The sequence below is a fragment of the Cetorhinus maximus genome, chromosome 9 (genome assembly GCF_964194155.1).
Source record: "Cetorhinus maximus chromosome 9, sCetMax3.hap1.1, whole genome shotgun sequence".
In the NCBI taxonomy this organism is placed as follows: domain Eukaryota; kingdom Metazoa; phylum Chordata; class Chondrichthyes; order Lamniformes; family Cetorhinidae; genus Cetorhinus; species Cetorhinus maximus.
Genome location: NC_135887.1, coordinates 97,254,618 through 97,269,120, shown reverse-complemented (window position 1 = coordinate 97,269,120; position 14,503 = coordinate 97,254,618). Strand labels below are relative to the sequence as shown.

The following is a 14,503-nucleotide window of genomic DNA, read 5'->3' as shown; positions in this document are numbered from 1 at the left end:
AAGAATCTATAACCGCTTGTTGCTGTTAATCACACTCTGAAATGGAAGGCACCCCATTGTGAAAATTTAAAGTTGTGAAATCAGTCATGCAGCACAAATTCAGTAATGAAAGCCCTCAGGTTTATGCCAACATATAGAGTGAAATAGCAATGTTTTTTTAAACACTGCATTTTTTTTTCCAAAGATTTGAAACATAGAAACTAGGAGCAGGAGTAGGCCATTCGGCCCTTTGAGCCTGCTCCGCCATTCATTATGATCATGTCTGATCATCCAACTCAGCCTGCCCCCGCTTTCCCCCCATATCCTTTGATCCCTTTCGCCCCAAGAGCTATATCTAACTCCTTCTTGAAAACATACAATGTTTTGGCCTCAGCTGCTTACTGTGGTAACGAATTCCACAAGCTCACCACTCTCTGGGTGAAGAAATTTCTCCTCTTCTCAGTCCTAAATGGTTTACCCCGTATCCTCAGACTGTGACCCCTGGTTCTAGACTTCTCCACCATCGGGAACATCCTTCCTGCATCTACCCTGACTAGTCCTGTTAGAATTTTATAGGTTTCTATGAGATCCCCACTCATTCTTCTGAACTCCAGAGAATATAATCCTAAACGACTCAATCTCTCCTCATATGTCATTCCCGCCATCCCAGGAATCAGTCGGGTAAACCTTCGCTGCACTCCCTCTACAGCAAGTATATCCTTCCTCAGATAAGGAGACCAAAACTGTACATGGTATTCCAGGTGTGGTCTCACTAAGGCCCTGTACAATTGCAGCAAGACATCCCTGTTCCTGTATTCAAATCCTCTGGTCAGGAGTTTCAAATGCCTTGACAACTGCTTTTGATAGTTGCTTTTGACATTTTTGACAGTTTCTTTTGACACTTATTACACACATTCATATCCACTTTTAACAATTCCAAAAGGCACCTGACCTCCCCCCAAAGGTGTCCCAGGACCTTATCCAAAGGGGTACACTACCACACCAATGGGCTTCGCAAAGTTTACATTTGTTCCTACCAGGTTTAATCTGTACATGTCATGTTTCCCAGTCCTGACTAATGAAAAACAGAGGCAGCTGCTGTTTTATATGGGCAGCTGACTCTGTGAAGCAGGCATGTGCAAATCCTGACCCAGCCCCATTTGTGCCCCCGCTTGTTCAGTGATGGGGTTTCCAGATTTTGGGCTCCTCTGCCATTTTTGTAATGATGGAGAGGCTCTTTGCCATTGTGAAAATCCAGGCCTTACTCTTATCCTCTTGCTCTTTCTGTACCCATAAAACATCTTTGGATTTTCCTAGCTTTGACTTGCCGATATTCTTTACTTTCCTAATTTCCTTTCTAATTTCGCCCCTGCATTATCCATGTTTTTTTTGCAGTATTGAGCTTTCAATTTCTGACACAAGCTTTTTTGTGGCCTTATCTTGATCTCTGTGCTCTTTGACATCCAGGAGAGCTATATTTAGGAGTCCTACCCTGATCCTTTGTGGGGACTCTGTATCATCACCTTGAATGCCTCCCACTGCTCTGACATTGATTTACTTTCAAGTGGCTATTTCCAATCAACTTTTGCCAAATCGCATCTCAGCTTAATAAAATTGGTTGGCTTATCCCGAGTTGAAAATTTTTACTCCTGGTATGTTGTTGCCCTTTTCTATGACTGTGCTAAATCAACTGAATTACAATCACCATCATCAAAATGCTTACCACTGATCCCCATTCCCATCTTCATTCCCTAAAACTAAGTCCAGAACTGCCCGATCTCTTGTGCTTACAACATAATGGCTACAAAAGTGCTCCTGAATACATGTTAAGAGTTCTGCACTCTGCATAGCTTTACACTGATTTTGTCCCAGTTAATATTAGGGCAATTGAAATCCTCTACTTTTACTGCCCTATTGTTTCAGTGCTTCTCAGCAATTTGCATACATCTTCTATCTTCCGCTGACTGTTTGAGATCTATTGTATAGTCCCAGCAGTATGATTTCCCCCTGTTTTGTCCCTTAGTTCAACTCATTTTTAAAATGTTTTCCTGTGACCTCATTTTATGCTTCTTCGAGCACATGATCCCTCCTCACAGCTGTAATTGTTTCTTCAACCAGTATTGCAATCTGCCCTCCTTTTTTAGCCTCCTCTTGAACCCTTCTCATTCCTGTAACCAGGAATGTTGAGCTACCATCCCTGTTCTTTAAATCATGTCAATGCAAAGTCAATGGACTTTTGGCTGGGCTGCTGTATCTCCCGTGGAGGAACCATCATGGTGGGGCTGGAAAATCCCAGCCCATGTTTCACTAATAGCTACAACCTCATACTTGAGGTGTCAGTGCCCTCAGCTTATCTGCCTTATTCACTAGACTTCTTTAGCGAAGTATATACCATTAATAACTAAACAATTCCATTTTATTTGTTTTCCAGCATTTGTTTCCTAGGCCTTCCATATTTGCTCCCTAATTTTCTGACTTCCATTTCCAGCTTTGCTTCTCTCTCTCTGAATCTATGTTCAGGTTCCCAACCCTCTGCCATTCTAATTTAAACAATCAAGATGCTAGCTATTTTGTCAGGAGTAGATATTCCTCTGTTTTGCATTATAAATGTAAAGGCAGAGTTGACTGATGTCAGATTAATGTCACTTGATCACCTCTACAAACCTAATAATCATATTCTTCCTTTCCCGATTTGAAGCCAATAAAAAAAAATCCATTATTGAAGTCTTAAAATGAGCTTTAGAATTCATTTTATACTTGTTTCACAGTCAAACTTAAGACTTTTTTTCTATTAGGAAAGAATTGTTCTATTGAACTATTAAAAGTTTTTTTTTCTTTCTATTACTTGTGTTGTGAAAATGTCAGCATCGAGATTACTAAATACTGGGGTTTCAGGATTACAGGTGCAAGTTTCTTCACCAGTTTCATACCCACCTCCTGAAAATGATTCAGACAGGTGGCACAATGGGTGCTGGCAGCCCTCATTCAAGTATGCTTCTAAGCAGTTAATGTTCCAGGTTGTTTGCTCTGGGTTTGACACTCACCTTCATCATTGCCCAAATGCATGATTTCCAAAAGGATTTCTGGATAGTGACTAAGAGCAGGCTCCTTGCTTGATTTTTGCCCCTCTTTCCATTATCACCCCATTCCTATGTGCTGTTGCCATTCAGGATTAGGGTAACTAACTCGACAAAAAGTTGGATTTAACCCGGAATCAACCTTGACTGTCTGACTTAAATGCATCTGAAGTTGCATATGCCATTTAATCTTCAATGCAATGTTTCAGTTATTATTAAAATGGAATATCAATTGTTTTTGTTTTTATAAATATTGTGTTTATACCTTTTATAAGGGAAAGTTAATCTTCAAAACTCCATTAGAGCAAATAATACTTTTTTTTTGTCAAAGGAACATAATTGACTATGACTTGTGAAGAATTTCAATTCTGGCTGCTTATAAGAATCTGTTTTCTAACAACCAAGTTTGATTCAAGATGTATTTCATTTGCTATGTACATGATTTTTGTAGGTTTTGAATAATACTTAAAAGTTCCAATACCTCCAGTAACAATAATAAAGGTTTGAAACTAAATTGAAAAAAAAGCACTGTGAAAAATTGTGATAATAGTCACCTTAACATCATGGTACGTTATTCATTCAACTAATAACCAAAAATGGTCAACTGGTTAGTGAAAATATTGCCGTTTACTTTGTGTATAATGCTACAGGACAAGTTGGTATTGAAATATGTAACCTCACAGTAAGAAAGATGATCATCAGTTCTATTGTGTGCTGTGCCTGGCTGAGTTATTGTTAGAGCTCAAAACAAATAAATAGTAAATATATTCTATTAAGTTTCTCATAACCATAAATGTTACATATATTTGTACAACTTGTCAGTGTCTTTGCATAATTTCTTGTTCCTCTGTTTAATGCTTTATGACTGCTGGCTAGAAGCCACTTGAAAGCAGACAGTTTGTATAGAACTACTCCACCTGTTGTACAGTGGATAAAGATCAATGTTCCTGATTTTACTGAAGCAGAATTTTATAATTTTGCACGAGGAATATTTCTGTACGGATTGTTTCCTTCCAGGTTGCCTTAAAACATAAAATGTGGTAACAAGCTCTGAGAGACATGGAGAAGCATATAGTTAGCTCCCTTTATAAGATTTGGATTTGTCAGGCAATGTAACACTTTACTTTTAAGAAGAATATCCTAGTGCTGGTATGTAGCAAACATTGTAGTCATGATCAATTTTACCTTTTTATTTAATTGCTGAAATCTAAAATGGGGTTAGTTGTAGAATTTTTGTGCAAGCTGTCAGTGCTTACAGTCTTTGTTTAGGATGAAAAGTCATGTTTTTGTTGAGCACTTGCAGAAGATTTCTGATTGGGGAAGAGGTGTGGTGTGCTGAGACTTAATCAACATTCCCAAAGGGTGAGTGAGTTATGTCATTCCTGAGGTCATGAGATAAATTTGTTTCCAGTAGATCTCAACTCTCAATTGGTAATTTTATTTTTAACTGCATAAAATTCTGTACAGGTAAATAACATTACAATTGATAAAACAAGTAACACCTCTAAAAGCTCAGCAAGTTAATCCAGTGAAGAACAAGCTATACAAAGCAGAAGATCATAGGTTCAATCTCAAATCTATGCATTGTTAGCTGATTTCAGGTAGAGAATGACACCTCTGAGTTAGGTTGGGGAAATTTTACATGGTTCCTGCTCCTGACCATAGTTTAGTCTTCAAAGTTGGACGTTGAATTTCAACATCAAATGATGACTGGGCCATCTCAACTGTTATGTTCCCACACACTTAATAGCCAGCCAACACTCATGGCTAGGTTCACAGACGATGAATGGCCATTTGGGCAAAGATATCTGAGGGAGCCCGGTGCCTGCGGAAACATATTTAGGAGAAAAATTGGCAAGCCAAAAAATTAGAATAAAAATGCACGTGGTGGTTATATGATCTGAAATCATGTGATCAACTTTTGCTTCTGAGTTGCATAATCTATGTAAAGAATTTAGGATGTTTGTGATAACAAATATTTTGAATTCTATCACAAGTTTAAAACCTAATTATACTTATGGTGTAGGAAAAAACTAGCATTCAATTTCTAGAATGCATTAATTGGCCAAGTGTACTAAAATTTGAAGTATAATTATAACTTCAAAAACTCCGGTAAGTAAATCTATCCTCTTTTGATGGCCAGCAGTTAAAATAGCTTGCCAAATTAATTTCATGATAGATTTTTAACTAATAGAAACTTATGGAACATGATTTAAAGCATAAATTCCTATCATACAATGTCACCTGGTCAATGTTTGAGTTGTGGTGGCTTTTAAGAAGTTTCATGTCCAAATAGCATAACATGGTAGTGTTGCTGAACATAAAGACTTTTGATAGGAAAATGGAAGATGTGTAAATTGCTGTTTGGATAGTGAGTTGAAAGACTAAAGCACAATGGAGAAGCTGGGATGACTCAGTAAATCTTTTGCTGTTGCCGCATCTCTTTTATAGCTTTGAACCTTGTGTTCCACTATTCAAACCAACTGTAGTGTCTAGTAGCGGACTTTTTTCCAGTTTTTCAGGTTAAGTAGAAAAAGTACTTGAAAAAAATTAATTAAATCTGCTTAGAAAAGGAGAGAAAATATAAAGAAGAACAATACTACAACAACAAGGTTGTAATTCTTTGTATTAGATGGTAAATATTTTATATTTTTACGAATTTGAAGTTTTTCAAATAAATTTCATGATGTCCAGAATTATATTTGCTTTATCTGCTTATGTTAGTAATGCATTTTTAAACCAACTTGGATTTAGTTAATTTGCCAGAGAAAAGCCATCTGGACTTGTAAATAAAGGCTGAAGTAGCCCTATCTAATGTGATGGGCCATCCTTCAAGAATTTATATATGACCAGGTGAAATCTGAGTAGGCAAAATCAGCTGGTTAATTTATTGATGACAGTTTTTAATATATCTTGTAAAATTATATCATTTAAAATTATATTTGTGAAAGAAACCAGATCTCAATCTGTGACAAGTCTTTGCCGTAATGTCCGATGTGTGGAGTTGCGTATGTTGTGGGGGTTCTATACCACCTTGGCTGTACTTGCATATGTTCTCTGCTGCAGGCTTGCCCATGCGATCGTGCCTTTGCGATCGTGCCTTGAGCACTCTGGTTTCCAGGTGACAGACACGATTCACGGTACAGTATCTGATCTCTGACGTTGCAGCATCTTCTACAGTTGTAAACAAATCCTACTATATTAATTTTTGTCTCTATTTAAATTGGACCTTTAAGTTCATTGTAAAATATTTTGCTCAACTGTAATGATATTTTTTATTTTGGAAGTAATTTCTACTTAGGCTTTTGTATAACTGGTTTACATAATGGTTTTGGAATGTGCTCAATAGCAGACAGTGCAGTATGGTTTAGCACAAAAATGCCTTTCTGCTTTGAAACTTCAAAAGTCCAATGGCCATGTAGAAGAATGCATCGACTTAAAGGAGAATGTCACAGAGTGGTCAGACACCAGGCCCTAACCTGTGATTCCTCACATCGTGAGTTCTCAATCTCAAGGGAGGAGAACTGCCAAGTGAAAGTATAGCACTTCCTTTAAGGGGAAATAAAATTGGAGAGCAAGTCAGCTTGGGTTGCTCTTATATGGCTCCTTTAGCTGACCCAAGAGTGGCATTGGTAGAGCCCTGGGAGCAGGGTGCTTGATTGCCCTCAGTCAGAGAATAATGCAGGGTGACAGAAAGTTAGAGAAAAGTGACCTGTTGCAAGGAAAAGAGAAGAATGTTTGAATTAAAGATATTTTTTGTGTAAAAAGCTATGTGCCACCTAGGGAAAAGCTAAATATGGTAAAACATTACATATTTAAATAATAAAGGGTGACTGGTTACATTAACTATAGCTTTATTTGTACATCTTGGAAAACCAAATAAAGCCCACATTTCATTAGTGCTGAATGTTTGGCAAAAAATTAACCATAAATATGCTTCCAGTGAGTCATGCATTTAAATGCCTTTCCACCTATATGAATCTGTATTGCTAGTGAGGTTAAAGGAGTCTACAGAAACTACTGTTTATAATTGCTTATACTGACAATTATGTGAATTGACTCAATTCTGACATTGAATCTGCTGTAAAGCATCTAAATATCTTGCACCCATTATAATAGTTTTTTAGTTTCTATTTTAATCCCATAACTTTCTCCTCATGAGGTGATAAATGAATAAGAATTTTTGTGACATTCCACTGACGTTTGAATAAATCTCAACTACTTAATTAAAATGCTCACGTTCATTCACAAAAACTTTGTTCCTGTGGGTGACAGCACAAAGAATTTTTGTTTAATCTTTCATTTTTCTAATTTCCATTAAAGAGATTTGAAGAATACTTACTATTTGAAATGCAAAGACCCCGATTTTTGCTGCCGGGTCAGGAGTGCAGAGACGGGAGAATCTTCAGCTCTGTGAACCTGACTTTTAAAATTGGCACCCTTCAGTTCCTATTTTTATTCCGGGGCGAGCTGGATTAGAATTTGGGCCCGCTGCCCCTGAAACAAGTGCGGAGGTTTCCAGATGCGGAGGCCCCGGCACTTTGTTGAATTTAATTTTAAAAGATTATTAAAACAAATAACAGCCCTCCATCCATCCCCCCTGCCACACTCCCCATGCCAATCTATGCCACCTCATTTCCCCCCACCCAATCCCCCTTGGCCACTCATGCCCCTTTATCTACCCCCTTGACCCATCATACCCCCATGCCAGCACATGCCCCTCCGCCCAACCCCATGGCTCCTCCATATCCCTTACATCACCCCTTGGGGGGAATTTTCTCCCTGTCGGGGGTGGGGGGGGGGGGGGTGGGGGGGTTGTGTGGGGGCAGGGGTGAGCGGGCACGCAGCCGATTGGCTGGGCGCCGCCATTTTACATGGGCGGGCCAACTAAGGCCCGCCCAGAGGTGCTGAGTGCTCCTTGTGCAGGCGGGGGTGGGGTTGCCTGAGTCGGGGATTGCGCTCTGTCGTGCAGAAATCTCCGAGGCATCACTTATAAATCATTGATTAAAGGTAAAAAAAAAATTAAGGACATGTCCCCTCATGTGAAACTGTCACATGAGCTGGGACAGGTCCATTAATTTTATTATAAATTTTTCAAACACTTTTAAAAACGTTCATGAAACCTCATCCCACCTGTGGATGAGGTTTCACGAAAAATGCAAGGGCCGCCTGGGCTCTTCGCCTGCCCCCCAACCTTAAGGTTGGATGGGCAGCTCAGCTAATTGCTTTATTGGCTGAGCCGAAGATTCTGCCCTGTGTCTCCCACTCATCCCCATGGCCCTTTTATAGCCCCTATGCCAACTTAGTCCCAACCCATGCCCCCCATCCACCACCCTTTGTCCTTACCCCCTCCATGCCAACTCAACACCATGGGCAGACATCCGGACCCGTGCTGACGTAAAATAGTTATGTGTCTATTGATGCAGTCACTGTTTTAAACATAACATACTCATTGATTTTTTAAAAAATTACATGGAATTTCCTTCAACTAACTGCATATGAAAACACGCTTTAATTCTGTAGCCACTTGGGAGCTGTCAATCAAACTATTCACTTAACAGGCATCTCACTGGAATAAAAACAAAAAACTACTGCGGATGCTGGAAATCCAAAACAAAAACAGATTTACCTGGAAAATTCAGCAGGTCTGGCAGCATCAGCGGAGAACGCCATCTCACTGGAATGTTAGTTGTGAAATCAGTCATTGATCACGATAATAGCCTTCAAGCTAATGTCAACACAGTGAAATAGCCAGCACTGATTTTTGTTGTTACTCCACACTTTTTAAAATTTAAAGCTCAGCAGTGTTAAATCCCATGACAATTCCAATGGCAGAATTTTGCTCTTGATGGGCGGGCGGGCAGCCAATCGCCGCCGAAATGGGCCCCGCCGCCATTTTAAGTGGGCGGGCCAATTAAGGCCTGCCCAGCGGGTCGCCCGCTATGCACTTCCTGTGCGGTGGGATTCCCCAACTGTCAGAGTGCGCTCTTTCGCATATGTGCGCAAAAGAGCGCTCATCTCCCTGAGGCAAAGTGCTGTCTCAGGGAGATCGCTGAAAGGCTGGCAAATATAAAAAGTAGAACAATAAAAAAATCCATTAACATGTCCCCCTCATGTGAAAATGTCACACGAGATGGAACATGTTAATGAAATAAACAAAAACTTTATTAAACGTTTTTAAAAACGCTAACAAACCTCATCCCGCCACTGGATGAGGTTTGTAAATAAAAAAAAATCACCTGCCCATTGAGCCGGTGCGCCAAGCCGAAGTTCGCACGGGCCCCTCAAAATCGTCAACAATTGGCAAGTTAAGGACCTTAACGAGGCCTTTAATTAATGGCGGGCGCGCGTCCTGCTGCATAGCATGCCCGCCGACTGAAATATCACGATGCCGCGCGCTGATGTCGGGACGCTCGCGCAACGTTTTAAGCGCTGGTGTGTGGGCTCCACCACCCGCACGTCAACCAGAAGATTCTGCCCAATGAGTTTTGATAGTTCCTTGACAGCTTTGACAATTCTTTGACAGCTTGACAGTTCCACTGAGTTTATGCACTTTTTACACACAATCATGTTTACTTTTAACAATTCTAAAGGGTGTCTAGCCTCTCCCAAATGCATCCCAGGACCAGATCCAAAGGGGTACCTTACCTCTCCCTATCCAAACTATCCACCAAGTTCAGACCTGCCCTAATCTGCGCGCACACGGTTTCACACTCCCAGCCTACCAAAGTCCCACTTCAGTGGAGGGAGCTGATGATTTATATGGCCAGCTGCCTCCATAAAACATGCATGAATAAACCTCAGCCCGACGCCAATACTGCCCCTGCGAAAATAGGAATTGCATGTTCAGGGTGAAACTTAGGATTTCTGCTATTTTCGCCATGACGGAGAGCCCCTCGTGGAGAAAATTTGGGCTAAATTGTTCCACCCATCATTTCAAAAACCTCCATGGTTACTTAAAAAAAAGTCTGATTTTTTTGAAATAATTGTAATCCATATATAAAAACATTAGAATGTTACTATAAATTAGCAGTACGATTCCCTGTCTGTATGCATGTTTATCTCTTTGTGTCTTGCCCTGTTATGTCCCAGTCTTTACCGCCCACTCGCCTATCTCTCTCTAGGTAGTTTGTTTGTCTATTTTGCTGTAATACAGATTTTATATGGATGTCTAGTTTATTTTATTGTTTCAAATTCAGAAATTTAAAAACCCGTAACTTACCAAATGGGTGTGTCTGTGTGTGTGTCATTCTGTGCTTGTAACAGTATCATTTTTGCCAAAGATTCAATTTTTCATAGCAAATGCTACCTTAAGATTTTAGAGGAGTATAACATTAAACAGGTAGTATGACAGTAAAATGGTTAATGTGCTACTTTCTGCAAAGGACCCAGCTTAAACCCAGATGGCACTACTTTTTACAAAATTTGTAGTAACTGACGTCTGTATGTTTAATGGCACAGAATCGTATTTGTGCCCTAGCATTAAAATTTTAGATGTTGGATCTCAGATCAGTTTTTAGTAACTATATTAGTTGTTTTCTGGGTGGATGGGGGGGGAGGTGGGGGAAGGAGAGGAGCAGCTAATATAAATGGAACGTAGGCTTGCTTTACACTTTATTTTTTTTAAAAATGAGTTGCTTTCTGTCTTGTTGATAGATGACCTGTAATAAAGGGGAGTCCAAACAGACTAACCAGGACACATATGATATTCGGGTAAGTTTGTCTTAATTTGAAATTATCTTCAGAAATTAATAAATCTTTATACCCATTTTCGAGGGAGGTTCCTTTTCCCCCAAACTTTTATCAAGTTGGACAGGTGCTTGTTCAGCTGTCTCTGCCACGTCCCTTCCACTAGCTTCCTGGGCCATACTTCCTCTAAAGTACCGCCTGCCTTACCCCTAAACTTGCATCCTCTAGTTTGTCTCCCATCATGCCCTCTCTGAGCTCATCTTGCTCATAAGACCCATCTCCTGCCCGCTCGATCCTATTCCCACTAAATTGCTGACCACCCAACTTCCTTTCTTGACCCCATTTTAGCTAATGTTGTTAATGGTTCTCAAACCTTGGGTATTGTCCTCTTTCCTTCAAAACTGCCATCATCCTACCTCTCCTCAAATAATCAACATTTGACGCCTCCTTCCTTGTAAACTGCTGCCCCGTTTTCAACCTCCCTTTCCTCTCCAAAGTCTTTGAAAATGCTGCTGTCTTCCAAGTCTGTGTCCATCTTTCCTGTGTCTGCCTTTGAATCTCTCCAGTCAGGTTTCCACCCCTGCCACAATCCCAAATTGGCTGTTATTGGGGAGAAGGCGGGAGAATGGGGTTGAGAAACTTATCAGCCATGATTGAATGGCGGAGCAGACTCGATGGGCCGATTTGCCTAATTTCTGCTCCTATGTCTTATGGTCTTATGGTTATCAAAGTCACATACGATATCCTATGTGATCATGACTATGGTAAACTATTCCTCCCTGTCCTACTTGACTGGTCTTCTACCCTTGACATGTTCTCCACTCCATTCTCCTCCAACATCGCTCCTCAATCCTCCACTTGCCTGGTCTCACTCCTATCTATCCAGTTGTCCAGGATTCACTGACAAAGGTTTCACTTTCTGCTCATACAGTTACCTCTGGCGTCCCCCAAGGATCTATCCTTGGCCCTTCCTACTTCTCTTTTGCATGCTGCCTTCGGCGATATTATTCGAAAACACGACAGATTCCACTATATACTGATGACACCCAACTCTGCCTCATCATCACCTCACTTGACTGCTCCACTGGCTCTGAATTGTCAGACTGCTTATCTGATACTAGATGAGCATAAATGTCTTCATAATTAAATATTAGGAAGACATAAGTCACTGCCTTTGGTTTTCAACACAGACTTCATTCCTTAGCCACTGACTCCATCTCTCTCTCTGGCAACTATCTGAGGCTGAACCAGACTGTTCTCAACCTTGGTGTTATATTTGACACCAATAGCATCCTGTCATATATCCATGCCATCACTAAGACCACCTACTTACATCTCCGTTTCATTGCCTGACTCTGCCCCTGCCTCAGCCCAACTGCTGCTGAAACCCTCATCCATGCCTTTTATTACCTCTAGAATTGATTATTTCAATGCACTCCTGGTCAGATTCCTTTCGCTCATCCTTTAACTTGTATCAAGTTCTGTTCACACCTCACCCCTTTACTCACTGACCTACACTGGCCCCTGGTTGAGCTATGCTTGAATTTTAAAACTCTCATCCTTTAAAATGATCTCTCCCCACCTTATCTCTAACCACTTGCAGCCCCACGAAACTCAGATATTTGAGCTCCTCCAATTCTGACCTCTTGTGCATCCCCAATTTTAATTGATTCTCCATTGGCGGCCATGCCTTTAGCTGCCAAGGATCCAAGCTCTGGAATTCCCTCAAACCTTTCTGCTGCTCTCTCTTTTCATCTTTTTAAGACACTCCTTTGCACCTACCTTTTTGATCAAGCTTTTGGTCATCTGCCGTAATATCCCCTTATGTGACTTGGTGTCACATTTTGTTTGATAATACTCCAGTGAAGTGCCTTGGAACGTTTTATTACGTTAGAGGTGCTGTATAAATGCAAATTGTTGTGACAACCAATGATATCCAATTATAGTTTGTATGTTTTAAAAATATTGAAGTTAGGATGACCATTTCATCTGTCTGATTGTAAGGGATTTATGTGAAATGAGTTGTACAGCCTCAGTCCAGTTCCTAGTGGACATTGGTATACAGCATAAAATTACACCTAATTTGCATTAAATTGACCATCTCTCTGACTGTTGTCAGAAAGTAAAACTGATGAAGTGGCAGGTGGCCTGGAGGTTCAAGTTGAGGCATCTGTTGAGACAGAGAAGAGGGAGCGTAACATATGCTTGATGTGGAGACTGAATACTTGAAATAAATGTTTCATTCCTCAGCATTAATGTGCCTCATGTTGATGAGCACAAAATCCAGGAACAAAAAGAAAAAAAATCCAAATATTTTTGCTGCATTTCTTTACAGACTGTACACAATGACTATTTATAACTGCTACATTAGACTAAAATGTCTAGCAGTCATGAACCTTCAATATTGATCTGCCATCTCTTACATAAGGACTAGGAGCAGGAGTGGGCAATTCAGCCCCTCGAGCCTGCCCTGCCATTCAATACGATCATGGCTGATCTCGTTTCGGCCTCAACTCCAATTTCCCGCCCTCTCCCCATAACCTTTCAACCCGTTACTAATTAAAAATCTGTCTATCTATCTCCTTAAATTTGCTCTGCAGAATTACTGCACTCTGACGTAGTGAATTCCACAGATTCACGACCCTTTGAGAAAAGTAATTCCTCCTCATCTCTGATTTAAACCTACCACCCCTTAGCCTAAAACTATGGCCTCTCGTTCCAGAATGCCCCACAAGGGAAAACATCCGCTCCACGTCTACTTTGTCTATCCCCTTTAGCATCTTATATACCACAATTAGATCTCCTCTCATCCTTCTAAACTCTAGCGAGTATAGGCCTAAACTGCTCAATCTCTCCTCATAAGACAAGCCCTGCATCTCGAATCAATCTAGTGAACCTCTTCTGAACCGCCTCCAATGCAACTCCATTCTTCCTCAATTAAGGGGACCAAAACTGCACAGTACTCCAGGTGCGATCTCAACAATGCCTTGTACAGTTGCAACAACACTTCCCTATTTTTATACTCTATTCCTTTAGCAATAAATGCCAAAATTCCATTTGCCTTCCTTATTACCTGCTGTACCTGCATACTAGCTTTCAGCGATTCATGCACGAGGACACCCAGATCCCTCTGCACTGAAGCATTCTGAAGTTTTTCTCCTTTTAAATAATACTTCGCCTTTTTATTCTTCCGACCAAAATGGATAACCTCACACTTATCCACGTTAAACTCCATCTGCCAAATTTTGGCCCATTCATCTAACCTGTCCATATCCATTTGTAAATTTCTTATTTCTTCCTTGCAACTTACTTTCCCACTATTTTGCAAATTTAGCTATAGTACCTTCTTTCCCTGAATCCAAGTCATTAATATAGATCGTAAATAGTTGGGGCCTAAGGACCGAACCCTGTGGCACCCCACTAGTTACAGAACCATAGAACACTATAGAACCATAGAACACTACAGCACAGAAAACAGGCCATTCGGCCCTTCTAGTCTGTGCCGAAATATTATTCTGCTAGTCCCATTGACCTGCACCTAGTCCATAACCCCCCCAGACCTCTCCCATCCATGTATCTATCTAATTTATTCTTAAAACTTAAGAGTGAGCCCGCATTTACCACGTCAGATGGTAGCTCGTTCCACACTCTCACCACTCTCTGAGTGAAGAAGTTCCCCCTAATGTTCCCCTAAACCTTTCCCCTTTCACCCTAAAGCCATGTCCTCTCGTGTTTATTTCTCCTAATCTAAGTGGAAA

At 40.6% G+C, this 14,503-nt stretch overlaps 1 protein-coding gene across 4 annotated transcripts in view; it reads left to right on the top strand.

The window, feature by feature from the left end:
* chka (choline kinase alpha) overlaps positions 1-14,503 on the top strand; it is a 79,059-nt gene that overhangs the window by 21,654 nt on the left and 42,902 nt on the right. The window contains exons 1-2 of one of the 4 annotated variants that reach the window (XM_078549154.1): positions 6,117-6,196; positions 10,713-10,769. The exons of 1 other annotated variant lie outside the window; for it this stretch is intronic. In XM_078549154.1, coding sequence (XP_078405280.1) covers positions 10,713-10,769 — 57 coding nt within the window. In that variant the 5' untranslated portion in view covers positions 6,117-6,196. Of the gene's footprint in view, positions 1-2,969; positions 2,997-6,116; positions 6,197-10,712; positions 10,770-14,503 lie in introns of those variants that run through there. 2 more of the 4 variants (XM_078549151.1, XM_078549155.1) reach the window with 2 other exon arrangements.